Raw genomic sequence first — 18,265 nt, forward strand, 5'->3', positions numbered from 1 at the left:
AAGAGCTGGAAGAGCTTTTCAGGTAGTGAAGAAGGCTGGGATGGGAGAGAAGTGGGCTACAAACGCTTAACTCAAATCAAACAACCCAAGAAAAATAAAGGGAGAAAGCAACTGAAGGCCACAGCCTCAATTTTCTTCTGAGTCAGTTGTTTCCCTCTTCTCTCTCTCCATATGTTGGAGTTAAAATTGGAGCTTGCGGGGGGGAATGGCTGCATGGCGAGGGATCTCCACGCCTTTGCCGCATGTCCCAGCTCCCTGCGACCCTGGCTGGGGCCGTGTCTTACAGCCTCTGGGACAGTGTCAAGGCCTGTGTGATACAGAGAGGGAGAGGAGCAGCTGAGGACGGGGCTGGCTTGGGGAAGGGGGGACACACCAGCTGTAGCCCCCCGCAGTGCTTCCCCAGCCCCAGGGCTGCTGTCAGCAGCGCAGCCTCTGCCCTCCCTTGGCATGGCGAGCCGGGAGAAAGATGGGTTGTACAAAGGTGGCTGTGTCTGAGTGGGCAGCGTTAATTGTCAGCTTGACCCAGGCAATTGAATAAACGCTGATAAATGCCACAGAGGGGCCTCATCTCTTTAGCCCAGGCAGGGAGCACGAGGCTCCCTCCAGCCCTGAGAGCAGCAGGTTGCACCAGCTGGCTTGGGAAGGGGGGAGCGCCCAGCTTGAGCAGAGACACCCCCCCCACCGCTGGAGTTAACAGCTGTGCTGGGGCAAGACACGGGTGATTCCCACCTCTCAGGAGCAGCAGTTAGGAGTGAGTGACAGAACCCACTCAGGCCATGCCTTGCCCTGCCGAGGGGATGCGCAGAATACATTGATGCATTGGCAGCAGCACGGCCATGGCGGGGGGAGCCCTGCCATGAGCCCCACCAGCGGCTCAGTCCTCCCTCTGGCCTCGCCAACACCTCGGCCACCATCCCTTGTCCTCCATGGCTCCATACCCCATCCAAACAGCACCTCCTAACTAGCATGGGACCAGGCTAGGCAGCAGGTCAGCATCCCTGTTGTGGGGGCCAGGGAGCTTGGCTTCGTTTCACTCGTTCTCCTGGTTAAGCACAGAAATGGTGTCTGTTTTTAACCACCCTGCATGCTTTCTTCTGTATTTTTTCCCACATGTGTCTCTAAGCCAGTCAGCCTTCTGGTGCCCACGGCATCCTGCAGTGGACATGTGTCCACACAGGGACATGACTCTCCTGGGTTCCAGAGGAGGACCCATGTGTCTTGGTCAGAGGCCAAAGGCTTTTCCCACTGAAGCTCTCCTGTCCCTTGTCTCAGGGCTGGGCTTGGTGTCCTGAGCTGGGGACAGTCCTGTGGGCGAGCTGGAGGGTCCCCATGGGGAGTGGCGACAGGCTGAGGAGGTGCAGGACTAGGCTGTGCCTCCTGGGACACGGTTCCAGCGGCCCAACATTGTCCGGGTGATGCTCAAATGGCAAAATACCTGCTGGCAGTCATCGGGCTGGGCCGATGCCTGCGCTGGGGGACAGGCTGGCCACTGCTCCCTGAGCGGTGTGCCCACGAGCACCCAGCCCCTGCCCTTGCTGCTGGGGGGTCCCTGGGCTGGGCACCCATGGGAGCCCTGCCCCTGCCCCCCTGCACAGCCCTCACTTCCCTGGCAGCCCTCCCCCACCACGCCACATTGCTCTTAGTGATCTCAATAGGACCCACAAATATTTTTTTTGTCATTTCTGTTCCGTTTCTGCATCAGAATGCAAAACATTAAATACCACTCTTGTAATTATGGTTAATTTCATAACCAGCACCTTAATTGGATTGGTCTCTGATGGGGAATTCTTGTAGGAGGGAGAAGCAGAAATATTTTGACGTAATCTATTCTTTCAGCTCTTTGTTTGGATTTGAGATGTCGAGTGTGAAATGGGAAACAACTGATATAGACCTCCGAGGCAACCTGGGGGTGGCGAGCGAAGTCTGAGCACTCTCAGAGGCTCTTCTTACCATCCGTGCAGGCAAACCTCTTCCTCCACCGCCCCTCTGAACGGGGGGCAGTCACCAAGAGCCAATTTGATGTGGTCTAACCCGAACCGTGAGCTGGGGGGACATTGCGGTGTGAGCATTGGCTTGGTGGCTTGCTTCTGCCCCAGCTCCACTGGTGAGTGGCTTGTGCATTGTGCCACGGAGCAAGGCACAGCAAGGAGGGTTAGGTAGGAAAAGTAGATGGCAGGTGTAGCTGTGCTGTAAATGCGCGTGTGCTGCAGGAGCCGGGTGATAAAGGGAATTAGGGCCACAGCGGCGAGCAGCAGGAAAACCTTCTTGCCTGTCCCGCGCTGGGGGAGCAGCCTGGCACGGCTCTGCAAGGTCCCAGTGGGTCCAGATCTGCTGCTGGGACCTCAGGGATGTGAGGGACAGCCAAAGGGACACCTCTTTTCTGCTGGCTGTTGGGCAGGCAAGGGCCGACCAGCATCCCCAAGCCCAGAGAGGGACACCAGCCCCTCTTGTGCCCTGGTCAGCCAGGTTATTTCAGCACCGCTGCTGAGGGCAGCAAGTCCTGTGGGGGCCCTGGGGGCCCCCCAATGCCCAGCTGGGGTTGTGCCATGCCACGGCCATCCCACAGTGCTAGCATGCTGTGTATCACGCTGCCGCTTTGGGCCTGAGCTACGATTTGCTCTGGGAAACATGGAATTGCGCTGCCATTAAACTGATTTGTGCTCAGCCTGTTTATCCTTTTCAATGGAAGTGATACAGAAGCTGAACCGAAATGGAAACCCTGGCCTTGCGTTTCCGATTTAATTTCTATGCACTGTACTCCCCCGTGATTACTTTTGTTCTCACGTACAGTCCAGAGTGCAGGCTCTGTATTATTATCAGCGTCACTGGGGAGAAGGAGGAAGGGGCGGAAAGCATCTCTTTCAGCTCAAGCAAAACGCAACAAAACCAGCCCAAAGCAGCAGGGGAACCACTCCATCCCCACAGTGGGTCCCTCCTTTTTGTCCCTGCCCATGGGCTCAGTGCAGTTGCCTGCGGGAAGACGGAGAAAGCCGAGGACCGGCACGGCTCCCCGCAGCGCGGCTGAGGCTGGTCATGCTGACACCCCGTATCGCAGGCATCAAACCCACGGCGCTTTTCACCCCTGCGCCAGCAGCTTCGCACTGCGCCCTTCCCCAGCACGATGCTGCAGGACAGCACTGCGCTTTCCAGGACATGTTCCCAAAGCACCTGGGGCTGAGATTTGCTGAGGCACAGCACCCGCAGCCGGCGCCGGCTCGGCTTGGGGCACTAGTGAAATCAATGCGTTGGATTTCATGAAATTGCCCTGAAAAAAACAGCATTTCCAGTGCTTTGTTTCTCCTCTCAGCCATCATTTCCCACCTTTTCCTTCTTGCTTGGCCGGGACCTGAGGCTTGGGTGCAGTGCCAGGACCCCAGGAGCTCTGTGCGTAGCCCCCATACTTGCAGAGGACACGTATCAGGGGGGTTGGCAGCACCTGGAGCCAAAATCCTGGCTGGGCCACATCCTGCAGCACCTCCCTGCCAGCGGGGATTCGGGCTGGGAAGGGCTGGCAAGGTGGTGACACCTCGTCCCCACTCGCACCCACGGCGCCCGCTCTGCCCAGCTGTGTGGCTACAGCTGAGTGCAGGACAGGCGGGCTGAGCCATGGCTCAGCACGGTTTGTTTTTATCTAATCCATTTTAGTGTTGAATGAAACAATAACAGCAAATACAGGCCCTGAAGACAAGCCATAAATAATGCAAAAATCAAACAAGCGAGAAAGAGAGAAAGAAAAAAGAATTATACATGTAAAACCAGCACAGAGAAGCCCAGGCTGGGAAGAGGAATCTTCTCTCCACGTTGGCCATTGCTCATGCTTTCTTTGGCTTCCTTTTTTCTCCGCTTCTCTTTTTCTGGAAATTCCTGCGGCACTGAATTTGTTATTGTGTGAACAAAACTTAGTAACTGGGAGGAGGGGGGGGAGAGAGAGATCTGGCTTGCGCGAAGGAGTCGAGAAGGGAGCTAGATGGAGAGAGCCAAGGCTTTCGTCTCTCGCAGCGCCTTGAAACACAGCCGTGCCCCCACCCGAGCCCAGCACCCCACTCTGCCCCTGCGTCCCCGCCATGGGAGGTGGGAGATGGGCAGGGGCAGCCCTGCCGGTGCCGCCCGGTGCCCGCGGGGGTGTCGGTGCTGGTGGCACGGCTCGCTCGTGCCCTCGTTGCCCTGTGCAGCTTGTCCCACCGATGGGTTATCGCGGAGCCATCTTTGCTGGGCTGGGCTGCGGGCAGCCTCTCCCGAAAGGCTTCTGAGGCTGCTTATTTTAGGCAGCAGTATAAAAATATCAGGGCCGGTCCTAAAGGGAGGTAAATCAGCAGGTTTCCCTAGAGCCAGCCAAGCTGCCGGGTTCATGTCCTCTGAAGTCCTCTCGCTGTTATCCCAAAGGTTTCCAGGGGAAGATGCAGTGCCCTGGATCAGCCCCTCTACGTTTCTAGGTATCCTGCTCTGGTTGTAGGGGTATTTAAGGGATGTGGCGTGGGAACAGAAGTGGTGCTGTAAGTACAGTCTAAGTTTAAGTTAAATGTATGGAATGTGGCCGGTCCTGCAGCGGTGGGATCTGTAGCGCTGCTGGCTCAGGACGTGCTCGCTGGTCCCCGCTGGCTGCAGCGTTTGGGACTCTGATCCCGGGTTTCTGCCTTCAGGCAGTGGCAGGGACACTGGGGGGACAGTGGCTTGGACCCGTGGCTGTTACGGGGGTGGGGGTGGGGGTGTCACATCGCAAAGCCTCAGCCTTACAGCCCTGTGGGGTGAGGTTGCTCATGGGCCAGGGTGTCTGGCTGGTTTGATGTTTGCTCCCCTGCTGAGCCAGCCCTGAGGGAAGGAGGACAGCAGGCACCAGGGGTGCTCCCCCATCGCTGCTTGTGGCCCTGGTTTTCTGCCACTGGAGCTGCCGGGCGCCCCAGCCCTGCTCCGGGTGCTGAGCAGAGCTCCAGGGCGCTGCAGAACCACAAGACACCTTTTGGCAGAGGCGGAGGGGACAGGGTGTCCCCAGGCAGGGAGAGGTGGGGAGGGAGCAGCTTGTCTTGGTGCCAGACAGCTGGCCCTGCCAGGCCCTTCGTGGTGCCCCCAGGTGTGGTTTGTGCACGGGGATTGCCAGGAGCAGTGGCTCAGCCTCCCCGCGCTGCTGCTGGGGTGCCATGGCACAGGGACTGTCCCTGGGGGCTGGTGCCTGGGTCTGGGGGAGCAGGAAGCCACTGGCCACCAGACCAACCATCAAGGCAAGCCCATACAGAAATGCCATCTGTGCCTGATCTGGAGGAAACATGCTCTGGCAGCGGGGTGACTTTGTACCAGCCGCTTTTATGCAAGATCAGGTGGTGTCCTGCCCCCGACACGAACACAGGGTTTAGCACAGGCACCGTACAGCTGCGCTCCGGCTGAGTCAGCAGCCCCGCTGCGGCGTGCTGAGCCACGCAGAGCCCGTGGGCAGGATGGCTGGGCTGTCCCCCATCCTCCAGCCCCAAAGGTACCGCTGCTGCCCAGGGTGCGGCCCTTCGCAGGGCCCGTGCTGGTGCTGCTCAGGGTGCTCCTGGGGAGCACAGGAGGCGTTTGGATACCGCTCGAGCCCATTCCCAGGAAAAAACTATTCCCCTTCCAGCGCAAGGAGAAAGGGCAGCTGCCGGCTGTGGCTGGGCTGTGCTGAGAGGAGAAGGCCGTTTTCTCCCTGCGTGGGCAGGCGTGGGATGGTGCCCCAGGCTCCAGCAGGTACCAATACCCTGCTCTTCCCAAACGGCCTTTGCAGGCGTTGCCTCAGGGGCAGCCCCGTCCCCCCGTGCCGGGCTGGTCACGGGCACAAGGCAGAGCACAGAGGATGCCTTCGCAATGTCATCGTGACCCTGGCGGCTCTCCCAGAAGGCACTCGTTGGACAGACCTTTCTTTCACCTCTCCAGTGCAAATGTTTCCATAGCCCTAAGAAGAGCCTGGATTTTTTTCCATCCTCCATTCACAGCTACCAACGGGGAAGAAAAAACATCTACGGAGACCCTCGTGCTATACTGAAGCCTCCTCTGCCCAGTGCTCGCTCATCACTCAAGTGCCTGCTGAGCTGGGTGCCTTTGGGTGAGCACCTAAAACATCCTGGTGACCCAGCTCATGTCTGCGGAGACAGGAATCCCGAGGAGATCTGCTGAAATAAATAAAGAGGAGAAGCCCCACTCAACTAGCTGGTGCACATCCTTCCCAGCATCCCAGCACTCTCATGCTGATCCAGCCTGGAACATCTCTGGTGCTGGAGCCCCCAGGCCAACCCTTGGGAGATACTCCCTCGGCAAACACAGCTCTCCTGCTCTTTGTCTCACAAGAAGAAAAAAATCAGCCTCCTCCCAGCTTGGGAAGCATTGAACCACTAACCGGCAGCGGCTGCGGCAGCGGCAGCGGTGGGCCAGCCCGTGTCCCAGCCACCTCAGTCGATGAGCAGGGGAGCATGGCTGGCTCCGAGCCCGAGCTCCACAGTGGCTGCACCCTTACACTCCTCATTTATCTCTTGCTAGCTCAGGGCTTTACACCCCCAGCATCCACAGCTGCCTTTGCAATTACTTATTGATCACTTGTCAGGATGTTTTCTTTGCTGATGGGGCACTGAAGCATGTGCAGCCAAAGCGAGAGAAAAGACGTTAAAAACGAAGGAGCAAAGGTGTGAGGAGGGTGAGCAGCTCTTGCACAGATGTGATTGCTGCAAGAAACGGCCTGAGCAAAAACTGCCCTGAGCTTCAGCATCCTGCAGAGATGACCGGGATCTCCTTCCCATGGCCCTGCTCCCATAACCTGCCTGCCGAGCCTGAAAGTCACTCTCCAGATTGGCTCTGGGCCATCGCCGGTTGTACGTATCTGTCCCTGCGTGGGGTCAAGCAGATCCACAGCCTGGAGCTAAAGCAGTGGACAGCAGGGCCAAAGCCTCCCCCTTCCAACGTCTTGGCCCTTCAGAGCTCTTCTCCTCCCCTGTGCATCCCCCATCCCCTTTCTTCTGGCCCTTTGGCTTGGTGCTTCCCTGACTCCACGCCCTGCGGTGCTGCGGGCGCCGCGTTTTGGGTGGAATTGCTGGTTGCCACCAGGAATCGTCTTTGCAGGGCAGCCCCGCGGGCTGGCGGCGGTGTCTGGTGCCAGCCAGGCGGTGTCAGTGCCGGAAGGGGATTTGCATCTTAAATACTTCTCCATGCTCTTTTACAGCCTCAGAGCAACTGCCAGAGCAGATCAGGTTGCCGCACACCTATTCCAGGCTCCCGCCTCGGAGCAGCTGAAAGCAGATACTTCAGGAGGCTGAGCAAAAGCTCCTGGCTGGAGAGTCATGCCTTCACGTGGGTGAGCGGGAGCCGGTGACCCCGGGCAGCTGGGGGCTGGGGGGGCTGGGGGTGGTCTGCTCTGGCTGACCTGCTGCGGCTCGGTGCCTTGTGCTCCTCGCTGGTGTGTCCCCACAGCTGGAGGGGTCCTCCTCAACTTTTCCCCTGTTTCTCCCCGCTTCTTACAACCTCTTGTGCTGATTGTGGAGGATGTGGGCCAGGGCAGCCCTTTGCACTGTGGCAGCCTGTTTTCATGCCCTTCGTTAGCAGCCCGTCCATTAATGAAGGCCCAGAGGAAATGCAGTGGCAGCTTTCCATGAGCCAGGCCAGCGTTGTGCCTCCAGCCACCCGGCCTGCTGCCCCCCAGCCAGCCCTGGCAGCTCTCCCTCTTTGGTTTGTTTTTACCCGTGTGAAGCAGCATAGTCCCAGGAGGAAAAACTGCCCCATGTGCTCTGGCCCCTGCTCTCGTCCATCCCTGCCCATCCCTGGGCACCAGCAAGGAGGGCAGCTCCTCCGGATGCCTGTGCTCTGGGGGCTGGGTGGGAAAAGAGGAGAGGAGGGAGCAGGTAGGGTGGGGAGGAGGGAGAGACAAAGCAGAAGGGGCCACAAATGCATGCTGGATGCGGGGGGAATGATGGAGAGAGGAGGAAGTGGGCACGAACGTGTTTGGCAAATTAAAGCTTCTCCCTTTGTTTTGCTGCTTTGCAGATAGCTACAGGAACACTTAGTGCAGAGCCCGGGGTCTGGATAAGCAACTCTTTTAGCAGCAGGAAAGGTTGTTAAATATTTATTTGTAAACCTGGAGTCTTTATCTCTAAAATGTAGTCAAGTTCAATAAAATTTGATTTAGCTGGAGCAGCTTAGAGGAGACGAGAGCACCGACTCCAAGAGCTGCGTCTTGGCAGCTTTGTGCAAAGCCAGAGGGGGGGAGCCCGTACCCCTACCCGTACCCGCACCGCAGCCCGGTGTGGGCACACGGTGCCGCTGGGGTTGGGCTCACTCCTGCATGGAGCTGGGAGCACCAGCACCACGGCTCCTGCAGGGATGGACGGGGTGGGGATGCGCTCCTCCAGCCCTGCCGAGCCCCCCCCGGGATGTGGCTCGCTTCGTCCTAAATTGCTTGTTGTCGTTGGATGCTCTCGAAAGCATCTGGTTCAAGGGTGAACGTCTCCCACACTGTAATTTATGGCTGCCAGGTGGGGGTTATAGCTGACTCGGGGATTTTTGCTGCTCGCTCGCTGTCAGCATGGCAGATTGCTCAGTGCCGAGGAGCGCTGGCTCGGCCCTGACTGCTGGGCACTGCCATGGGGCAGTGGGCAGGGACAGCCCAGGGACAGCGGTGACAGTGGGGGGCACGGCCAGGCGTGCTGCCCACCCCTTGGGGCAGGAGGGGAGCAGCAGCCTCAGGAGCAAAACCGGTCATGGAGCTGGGCTCCCCCCTGGGTCACCGCCTGGGTTTGGCTTCCCCAGGGCCATTCCTCCTGCGTGGTGGCAGCCTGTGCTTGTGGCGACGGAGCAAACCCCACACACGTCAGCGCTCCAGCCTGGCCCTGGGCTGCATTTCCAGGCCCAGGCCCAGAATAGCATCTTTCCTCCCAGCGCTGACCCCAGCCGGAGCCGCTCGGCAGGCCCGCATTTCGCACCAAGGCAGCACTCCCCCGGCTGATGGGCTTGTGCTTGGGAGCCCTCGTCCCCAGGCAGCAGGGTGGTGAGGACAGGGGTCAGTGGATGCCGTTGCCCTGAGCATGAGTTTTGCTTTGGTTTGCACTAGTTTGCTTATTGCCTGCAGGTAGCGAGTCTGGCAGCTGCTCCTTTCTTACAGATGCTTTTTTTGTGTCTGAGAAGCGAGTGCCACGTTCATGCCGGAGGGCTGCAGCTCTCCCTGGGCTGGCGTGGCCTGTGCATCACGGCTGTGTGGGCTGATCCTGCCTGGCAGCTGGTGCTGGACCATGGCTGGGACCCCCTGGAGGGGTGCTTGGGCATGTTTCACGGTCCTACTCAGAATAAATCCGGGTGGGCTTGACTTTTTGGTGGTGCTTTGTCTCAGTCACATCCTGGTTTCCTGCAGGCAGCAAGTGCTGGGAACAGCCGCTGCCCTCTCCCCCCGGTGAGGCCGAGGCCTGTCCCCACAGTCACCCAAGCCCACCCGAGGTGGCCGCAGCCCCTCACCTGGCTGGTCCCCATGGCCCCAGCACAGGGACTGTGTGGCGGCAGGTGCAGGACAGCCAACAGGGCAGCGGTGACTTTGGACTGAGGTTTGCTGATGTGACGTGAGTCCAGCCACTGGGGGGGGGATGCACGACAGTCTGTAAAGCCGTGTGTGGGTTGTTGCCGTCAACTCACACAAAAATCATGTTTCGAGTCATTTTGTAGAAGGGCACCTCTTAATATCCACCTCACCTTGAGGCACGAGTATTCCTCTGAAACAGCCAGAGGTAAATGGGAACCAGAAGTGATTTAAAGCTCATCTTAGCCCGGACTATTCAGCTTATTCATTGTCTTTCTCCCAAAGCTCTTCGGTGACTCTGGTTATTAAGATTACAGATGTTTTTGTCAGGGATTGTATTTATCACAGATTTAAATTTAGCTGAGAACTAATAACATGTGAGGTGTGTCTAGACTTTAATTCTGTGCAAGTGGGTTGGTCTCGTCTTTCACGCCATGTAGATTTTGCTTCATTCATCGATCACCTCTTCGCTTGTATTTTAGCCACGGACCCTGCAGCGCTCCCAGCAGCTCTGGCTGCTGCCCCTCTGCTGCGGGGACAACAGCATGGGACTGAATGCGTTGCCACCCTCTTCCCACCTGTAGCGGGGCAGGATTTGGCCCACAGGGGAGGCCCAGGGCCGCTGCAGGAGCCGTGCGTGGGGCCCTGCGGTGGGATTCAGCTCCCACCCCCTCCCCGTGCCCAGCAGGGACCAGCGGCGGCTGCACGCGCAGGCAGAGCTGAAATCTCCGCACCGACCGCAGCCAACTAAGGCTGCCTGGCGCTCTAATGAGCTGAAGGCTTTTCAGCCCTGGTATAATTAAGCCCCTTAGACTGTATTTTGTTTTGCATGCAGTGTTTTGCTTTTTTCTTTGATGACTTTCTCAGCACGGCTGCGAGGAGCGGGAATTGGTTTCCAAGAAGCACCGGCCGAGGGAGGCTGCGCGTGAGCCGGCACGCCTTGGTGGGCTGTGGGACACAGGCAGGACACGTGCGTGCTCGCCGGCCACGTGCTGCCCACGGGGAGAGGCAGCTGGGGACCCCTCGGGAGTTCAGCTCCCACCGGGGCCACGGCACGAGCCTGGGGAGCAAACCCCCAGGCAGCCCTGGTGCTGTCCCGGCGCATCCTTCCAGCAGGCCCCAGCCCGGCGGCCCCGCGGGTGGCTGTAAGGGTGCCCAGCACCGTCAGCGCCGGGGAGGCGATGACATGGGGGATGATGAATTGTAAACACGGCAAACGCCTCTTCGCCGCCTGGCCCAGGCCCAAGTGAAGCCACTGGAAATGTTTCCACCGGACTGGGAGATGCGAGGCCGGCGGGAGGGAGCTGGGTACCGCACCCCCTCACTTCGGGGGTGACGGGCTTTGGGTGGTCCCCAGCGACCAGCCCTGCTGCAGAGGCGGCAGGGAAAGCGGATGGGGAAGGACAGGGACCCTGGATTTCTGTGGGGACTCCGGGACGTCGCAGCCAGTGCCCAGCACGCCAGGCCTGGTGGTTTCTGTGATGGTGCTGGTGGACATTTTTATGGCCAATCCATCATCTTTCATCCTTGCATCTTGCAAAGACGTTTTGAATAATTTTTTGGGAACAAAAGTTATACTTGGGTCATATATGTGTAGGAAATGATGAATATAAACGGACGCAATGGAAGTAATGCACAGAATGCATACCAGACCCATAAGTAGCGCCAGAGCAGGGAAAGTAATGTACAGGACATATAATGATGGATACAAATGGAGCCAGTGGAAGTAACGTATTGAGTATATTCAGTCATAGCCATAAAGAGCATTAGTGGAGGCAATGCAGAGCGTACACATAACAATAGATATAAACACGGTCCGGAGTAGCTGTACATCTAATATGCAATATTAATATGATTTGATCCCTCACAACAGCTTGAACAACAAGGAAATAAATGCAACAGAGGCAGCACGACAGCGAGCGTTTCCTTCCGCCGGCCGATGGGCTGGGGCGGTTGGGGGCTGGGCACAAGCCAGACTGTAACCGCTGAGGTCTCCCAGCCCCCCAGGGAGGGCAGCAGGGCAGAGCCCCGCACCCCGCAGAGACCCCAGACCTCACGTCAGGCTCCGGCTCCTCTGTAGGTAGGCTGGCCGGCTGCTGCTTCTGAGTCTGCGTGGCCGGGGACTCACCTTGGGGACACACTGAGACCGGGCTGCTGCGGAGCCTGGGGAGGGGCAGGGGGCTGGCTCCTGCGGACCTGCCGCCGTTGCTCCCCGCTCGGACACCCCGCTCCCTGCTGACCCCGAGCGGGGTTCCCCCAGATGCTCAATCCCACACTCAGCTCCTCTGTGTTTGCAAAGCAGCCTTTATATTCAGGCTCCATCTACAGGGAACAGAATAATTTCAGGAGCTTAAAATAGGATGTAGATAGATGTGTTTAGTATTAGATTTTTTTTCTTTAAGAAGCCGAGGAAGCGAGGTCTGTCTGACACAGATTCCTCAAGGCTTTCCACTCAAAGTCTGTGCACGTTCAGTCATCAAGTGGAAAGTTAGGGGGTGGGGAGGAGATACGGTCTTGTAGCCAAAGGGCTGCATTTCAGCTGGCAAGCGAGAACCTCTGCCCTGCCTCAGCAGTGCCCTTCGCCCCAACGTCAGCCCTACCGGGACGGCAGACCCTCTGCCGTGGCCATGCCTGTTTGCTCACGTCCACCTTGCTCTTTCTCTTCCCCCGTGTTACCTGCAGGTGAGAGATAGGATGGTAGCTGGGGAGGCGAGTATGCGCAGCCCAATCCTGGCCTGCTGGCAGCCGATTCTCCTCCTGATGCTGGGATCCATCCTGTCCGGCTCCGCCACGGGCTGCCCGCCACGCTGCGAGTGCTCTGCCCAGGAGCGCGCCGTCCTGTGCCACCGAAAGCGATTCATGGTCGTGCCGGAGGGGATCCCGACTGAGACCAGGCTGCTGGACTTGGGCAAGAACCGCATCAAGACGCTCAACCAGGATGAATTTGCCAACTACCCTCACCTGGAGGAGCTGGAGCTCAATGAGAACATTATCAGTGCCGTTGAACCTGGGGCTTTCAACAACCTCTTCAACCTCAGGACGCTGGGGCTCAGGAGTAACAGACTCAAGCTGATCCCCTTGGGGGTGTTTACCGGACTCAGCAACCTTACCAAGCTAGACATTAGTGAGAACAAAATCGTGATCCTCCTAGACTACATGTTCCAGGACTTGTACAACCTGAAGTCTTTGGAGGTGGGGGACAATGACCTTGTCTACATCTCCCACCGGGCCTTCAGCGGCCTCAACAGCCTGGAGCAGCTCACCCTGGAGAAATGCAACCTGACTTCCATCCCCACGGAGGCCCTGTCTCACCTTCACGGCTTGATCGTGCTGCGGCTGCGCCATCTGAACATCAACACCATCCGGGATTACTCATTCAAGAGGCTGTACCGGCTCAAGGTCCTCGAGATCTCACACTGGCCCTACCTGGATACTATGACGTCCAACTGCCTCTACGGGTTGAATCTGACCTCCTTGTCCATCACTCACTGCAACCTGACGTCCATCCCGTACGTGTCGGTGAGGCATTTGGTTTACCTCCGGTTCCTGAACCTGTCCTACAACCCCATCGTCACCATCGAGGGCTCCATGCTCCATGACCTGCTCAGGCTGCAGGAGATCCAGCTGGTGGGAGGGCAGCTCACCATGGTGGAGCCCTTCGCCTTCCGCGGCCTCAATTACCTGCGCATACTGAACGTGTCAGGGAATTTGCTGACCACCCTGGAGGAGTCGGCCTTCCACTCGGTGGGCAACCTGGAGACGCTCATCCTCGACAACAACCCCTTAGCCTGCGACTGTCGGCTGCTCTGGGTTTTCCGGCGGCGATGGAGGTTGAACTTCAACAAGCAGCAGCCCACCTGCTCCACCCCCGAGTTTGTCCAGGGCAAGGAGTTCAAAGACTTCCCTGACGTCCTCCTGCCCAACTACTTCACCTGCCGCCGAGCACGGATACGGGACCGCAAAGCTCAGCAGATCTTTGTGGACGAAGGCCACACGGTCCATTTTGTCTGCCGGGCAGATGGGGACCCGCCCCCCACCATCATGTGGCTCTCCCCGCGGAAGCACCTCATCTCTACCAAAACCAACGGGCGGCTCACTGTCTTCCCTGACGGCACGCTGGAGGTGCGCTACGCCCAGATCCAGGACAACGGCACCTACCTATGCATCGCCAGCAACGCGGGTGGCAACGACACCATGCTGGCCCACCTGCACGTGCGCAGCTACTCCCCAGACTGGCCCCACCAGCCCAACAAGACCTTCGCGTTCATCTCCAACCAGCCCAACGAGAGCGATGCCAACAGCACGCGCGCCACCGTGCCTTTCCCCTTTGACATCAAGACTCTCATCATCGCCACCACCATGGGCTTCATTTCCTTCCTGGGTGTCGTGCTTTTCTGTCTGGTGCTCCTCTTCCTGTGGAGCCGGGGGAAAGGCAACACCAAGCACAACATTGAGATCGAGTATGTGCCACGGAAATCCGATGCGGGCATCAGCTCTGCCGACGCGCCGCGCAAGTTCAACATGAAAATGATTTAACCAGGCAACACAACAATTTGCAAATAATAATGGTGGGTTGGTTTTGTGGTTTTTTTTTTTTTTAAAAGAACAAATGAACAAATAAAAAATAATTAAAAAACAAACATTGCTAACAAACATACCGACCTCTCTCCTTCCACCACGCCCTCCGGCCCTGTCCAAACCCACTGCACCCGCACTGTCATCACCTCTTTCTCCTCCTCTTCTTTATACCAGGAAAACGTTCAGCCGATGTCTTCAGGACTCCTGTGTTTGTAAGAACTTTGTCTGATGGACTCTGGTGTCAGATATAACTCTGAGAGGGAAAAACAACAGAGGGGGGGAAAAAAAAAGAAAGAAAAAAAGAAATAAAATCAATAAAAAGTTACGAACTTTCTTCTGTAACTTTGATTTCAATAATATGGATTTTTATGAAAACTTGAAATAATAAAAACACCCTATTTCCTATAGATAGTTGGAATGCAAAATCTTGACTTCTTGATCTGTCCAGTTCTGTACCTCTGGTGAGCGCTCGCTTCCAGCCCGCTCACCAAGACCAGCCCCAGGCCAGGGCTTGGCTCCCACGGCCGCCAAAGGGCTGCGCTCCCCCAAAAGGCGCTTCGTGCTGTGCCTTGGGCCCTGCACAGCACCCACAGGACTTTGACGGTTTTTTTCCTGCGGTCCGGCGGTGGGTTTATAGCCAGTTGCCCTGCCTGCCCCCAAGGCCGGGGCAGCGGTACCGCGGTGCCTGCCCTCCGTGCCGGGAGAAGGATGCAAAGCACCGTCGCAGGGCAGGCAGCAGCTCGCCGTGCCCGCAGCATCATCTGGGCATCCTCCGGCCTTTTGCGTGGCCAAAGGACTTTCTGCCTGCCGTTGCCGTGTCCTCTGCGGTGGGGGACAAGCTGGCTGTTGTGCTGCAGACAGCTGTCCCTGCGGGCAGGGATGCTGCAATCCCATGAAGCGCCGTTGCTGGCAGCACAAGTGGGCAGTGCCCGCCTGGGTGCCCCCAGAGCTGCTCCCCACCTGCCTGTCAGGACTGTCATGGTGGTCGTCAGCCCTGCCCGCTGGCAGCCAGACTCGCAAGCACCCCCAGGCACATCCAAGGGAATTTAGCTTCCAGGCTTGCAGACTGTATCTGAAAAAATAAAATAAAATTACATCATTTCTAAACACACAAATGCACAGCCTGAGCCAGAGGACAGGCACAGGGCTGCAGCAGGGAGGTGCTGCAGGCTGTAACGTGCTGGCTGTCCTGGTGCTAGCTAGCTCCAGCATGCCCATCACCGTGGGCTCTGGTCACTGGGCAGCAACCTGCCTTAGCTCTGGTACTCAGGATCAGGAAGGTTTGTGTTGTCTCAGTGAGGGAAAGGGGAGGAATGGGGTTAACCCGGCCCCCAGGCAGGGCTGCACCGACCAGTGCATCCCTTGCGGGAGACGGGAGACGTGTGACAGTGCCACCCTGCCCTGAGCCCAGCGCTGCCAGCAGTGAGGCATGGCGGGGCTATGGAAAGCATCAGTATACAGGTGTCGTACAGCAAATGAATTGAAAGGAGCAAACTAGGAAGGCAACCACAGAGGGGGAGAGTGAAATTACGAGAGAGAGCAATGGGGAAAGAGATGGCTCAATTCAAGCTTTGAAAAGTACCATCAGAAAAGCTTTGAAGCATCATCAGACCAGCTCAGCCCTTCTCCAGCTGGTTTGTGCCAACTCCCCAAGCCCCAGAAGGTGCAGAGCAGGGGGAAGGCCACTGCCAGCACCCACCCGCAGCCTTTCCATGGAGAAACAGGGCCAGTACCACGGCCTGGGGATCCCAGCACAGCCTGATAGCCTTTGGCTGTGCTGGAAGTACAAAAAAATCCCTGCAAACAGAGGCAACACGGATATTAAAGGCAGCAGGTGCTTCCCACCCTTCCCGGCTGCCACCGGGAGCGGTGGCACTGTGCTGGCCAGCGGCTTCCTGGCCTGCCCAGCCTCGGTGGCATCTCCACAGTGGTTGAGCTGGGATTTGCATGCTTGATTTGTACAGCACTTACTGAGTCTTCAGGGATCAAAGTCACTACAAGATGATAAAAAATAAGTGACAGGAACCTGGAGCGCCGACAAGGAAAAGAATGGATTTGCTTTTCTTCCAGCAACGTGCCAATCTAGAAGAACCTGAAACATCTGTGCTTGTAGGGAGGGGGGATTTTTTTGCTGGTTTCTTCTTTCTATTCATCTTCAAACAAAACATTTTGTGGTGTTTTTTTCTCCGCAGCAGGTTTCAGGAGCTTTGATTTGTTAGTTTCTCATCTCTAACCAATCTTTCCTTTATAACTTCGGAACCGAAAACTTTTTTTTTTCCCCCAAGCCTATTGCTTTTGTTTTGCTTTTCAAAAGAGCCAAAGAAAAACACTTCTTTGCCAGCTTCCCCTCCCACCAGTGTTTAACCAACATTTTCAGTGAGCTAAATATGAAACCACAAAGAGCAACACACAAACCTGGGCTCGAAACTGAAGGCAGGCACACGTGGTTCCACCTGCACCACAGATCCTGCTCCAGGGACCCTTGGCACTGCCCCCCGGGAGAGGCAGGGATGCACCAGGGCCTCAGCCCTCCAGAGGAAGATGCCAAGGCGAGCGTAGCCGAGAAAGCCGTGTCCAGCAGCACGTTAGGTGCAGAAACCTCAGGCTGAGCCTTGTTGCCAGGACTGACAATAACTCCATCAGCAGTTCAACAAACGGCAGAGAAGTAGAGGGGGTCTGTGTGATCCTGGGCAGCTATTAACACCGGCAACCCGAAACAGCTTCTCAGTTTACTCCAGTTATCATTTTTTAATGGTGTGATTAAAAGAGCTAATACAAGACACAGAAATTAAAAAGAAAAAATACTAATATCCAAGTCCAACAAGGTATTTGCAGCACACTACAGCGTTCTGGCAAGCAAAGGGAGAAACCAAGTCTTTTACTGTTAAAAAGAAACTTTAAAAAAAAAAAAAGGAGAGAAAATTATATCTTTTCTGTGTAAGGTCTCAGGCTGTGCTAGCACAGGATTCTTCCCATCCCGGGGCCCTGCCACCCAGACTCGCACACCCCCACAGACCCAACACCTCTGCGGCTCCGACCCTCCCCGGGGGCAGAAGCCGCGCTGCCGCCGAGCTGTGCCTCCAAGTCCCTCATTAGGGAGTTTGCCCAATGCTCCGTAGCACTGCTGCCTGCCACACAGTTTATTATCCACACTGATTTTTTAACCTTCAATGCTTTGTGAACTGGTTTAATTATTTTTTTTTCCGGTCACTGTGTGATTAAAGCAGATGGATGGAGCAGAAGAAAAGCATCTCAGAGTGGCCAGCATCTCAGCTCAGCAATTTTTGTGGCTGGTAAAGACGGGAGGAAAAAAACCAACCCAAAGAATAAACAGCTTAGAAGAGGTAGCAAAAACCCCAGGAACAGATGGGTTTAGGGTATGGGGGGGAAACACGCCTTACCTCCTCTGCTTCCAGAGTGGGAGCCCCATGGGGATCTCCATGACAGGCACCGTGTGGGGATGTGGCAGGGAGGAGGATGAGGGTTATTCACCACTTCCAAGCCGGGCACATCACCCATCCCTCCCCACCAGGCTCCATATTTCCCCACCACCACCATGGGCTGTGGCTGGCAGGTGCCTGGCCGCGGCAGGAGCAGAGCTACAAGCACCCTGCGGGAGAGGCATTTACACCTGCCGGCCCCCCGCCCCTCCTCATCAATCCCTGCGCCCCGCAGCCCCCACCCGGGCTTGCTGCCTTCCCTCACTTCTATCAGGCCTTATCGTGCTTAATTTTACTTCTTCTCTCACTAACTCCTCTCTTATCTCTGCTTTGGAGCCATTTTTTTAGTCTCTCCCTTTTTTCTTCCTTATCGCTCTTTCACTCATGGGGTTTTTTTTTATTTAAAAAAATACTTTCTGCCTTCTCACTCTCCTGCCATCTGTGTCAGGTGCTCTTCTCCCCCCATCACGGCTGTTTCCCGCAGTCCCCTCTCTGCACACACATCTCTCCCCCGCATCCCTGCCTCCCTCCTCCCCTGGCAGGGTCTCATCCTGCTCCCTCCGTGATGAGCAGCACAGTGGGATGGAAGGGCAGAGAGAAAGACCTTTGGGCTTCACCTCCTTCTCTCCCTTTCCCTCCCTTCTTCCCCCACCCTCCTACCTTGCCCTCCTTTTCCCACCTCCCCCCTTCCTTGACCCCCATGTGCTGTCCCCCCCCACCAGTTTGCCATGAGACAGGGCATGAA

General features: G+C 57.0%; 1 protein-coding gene and 1 long non-coding RNA gene across 5 annotated transcripts in view; one reads left to right on the forward strand and one right to left on the reverse strand.

Moving 5' to 3' along the window:
* Window positions 1–14,422, forward strand: part of LINGO1 (leucine rich repeat and Ig domain containing 1) — a 169,590-nt gene extending 155,168 nt beyond the window's left edge. For 3 of the 4 annotated variants that reach the window (XM_055717162.1, XM_027802868.2, XM_055717161.1), the window contains one exon: window positions 12,185–14,422. In XM_055717162.1, the coding sequence (XP_055573137.1) occupies window positions 12,197–14,038 (1,842 nt within the window). In that variant the 5' untranslated portion in view covers window positions 12,185–12,196 and the 3' untranslated portion in view covers window positions 14,039–14,422. Of the gene's footprint in view, window positions 1–7,165; window positions 7,298–12,184 lie in introns of all 4 variants that reach the window. The other variant, XM_055717160.1, reaches the window with a different exon arrangement.
* LOC114015408 (uncharacterized) lies at window positions 14,224–18,134 on the reverse strand. Its single transcript, XR_003559317.2, has 4 exons — window positions 17,482–18,134; window positions 16,496–16,849; window positions 15,041–15,152; window positions 14,224–14,333 (listed from the first exon to the last, which is right to left on the reverse strand). It is a non-coding gene; the product is annotated as an uncharacterized LOC114015408 (long non-coding RNA).
* Between the last annotated feature and the right edge of the window lie 131 nt (window positions 18,135–18,265).

Source organism: Falco cherrug, chromosome 7 (assembly GCF_023634085.1).
Source record: "Falco cherrug isolate bFalChe1 chromosome 7, bFalChe1.pri, whole genome shotgun sequence".
NCBI lineage: Eukaryota > Metazoa > Chordata > Aves > Falconiformes > Falconidae > Falco > Falco cherrug.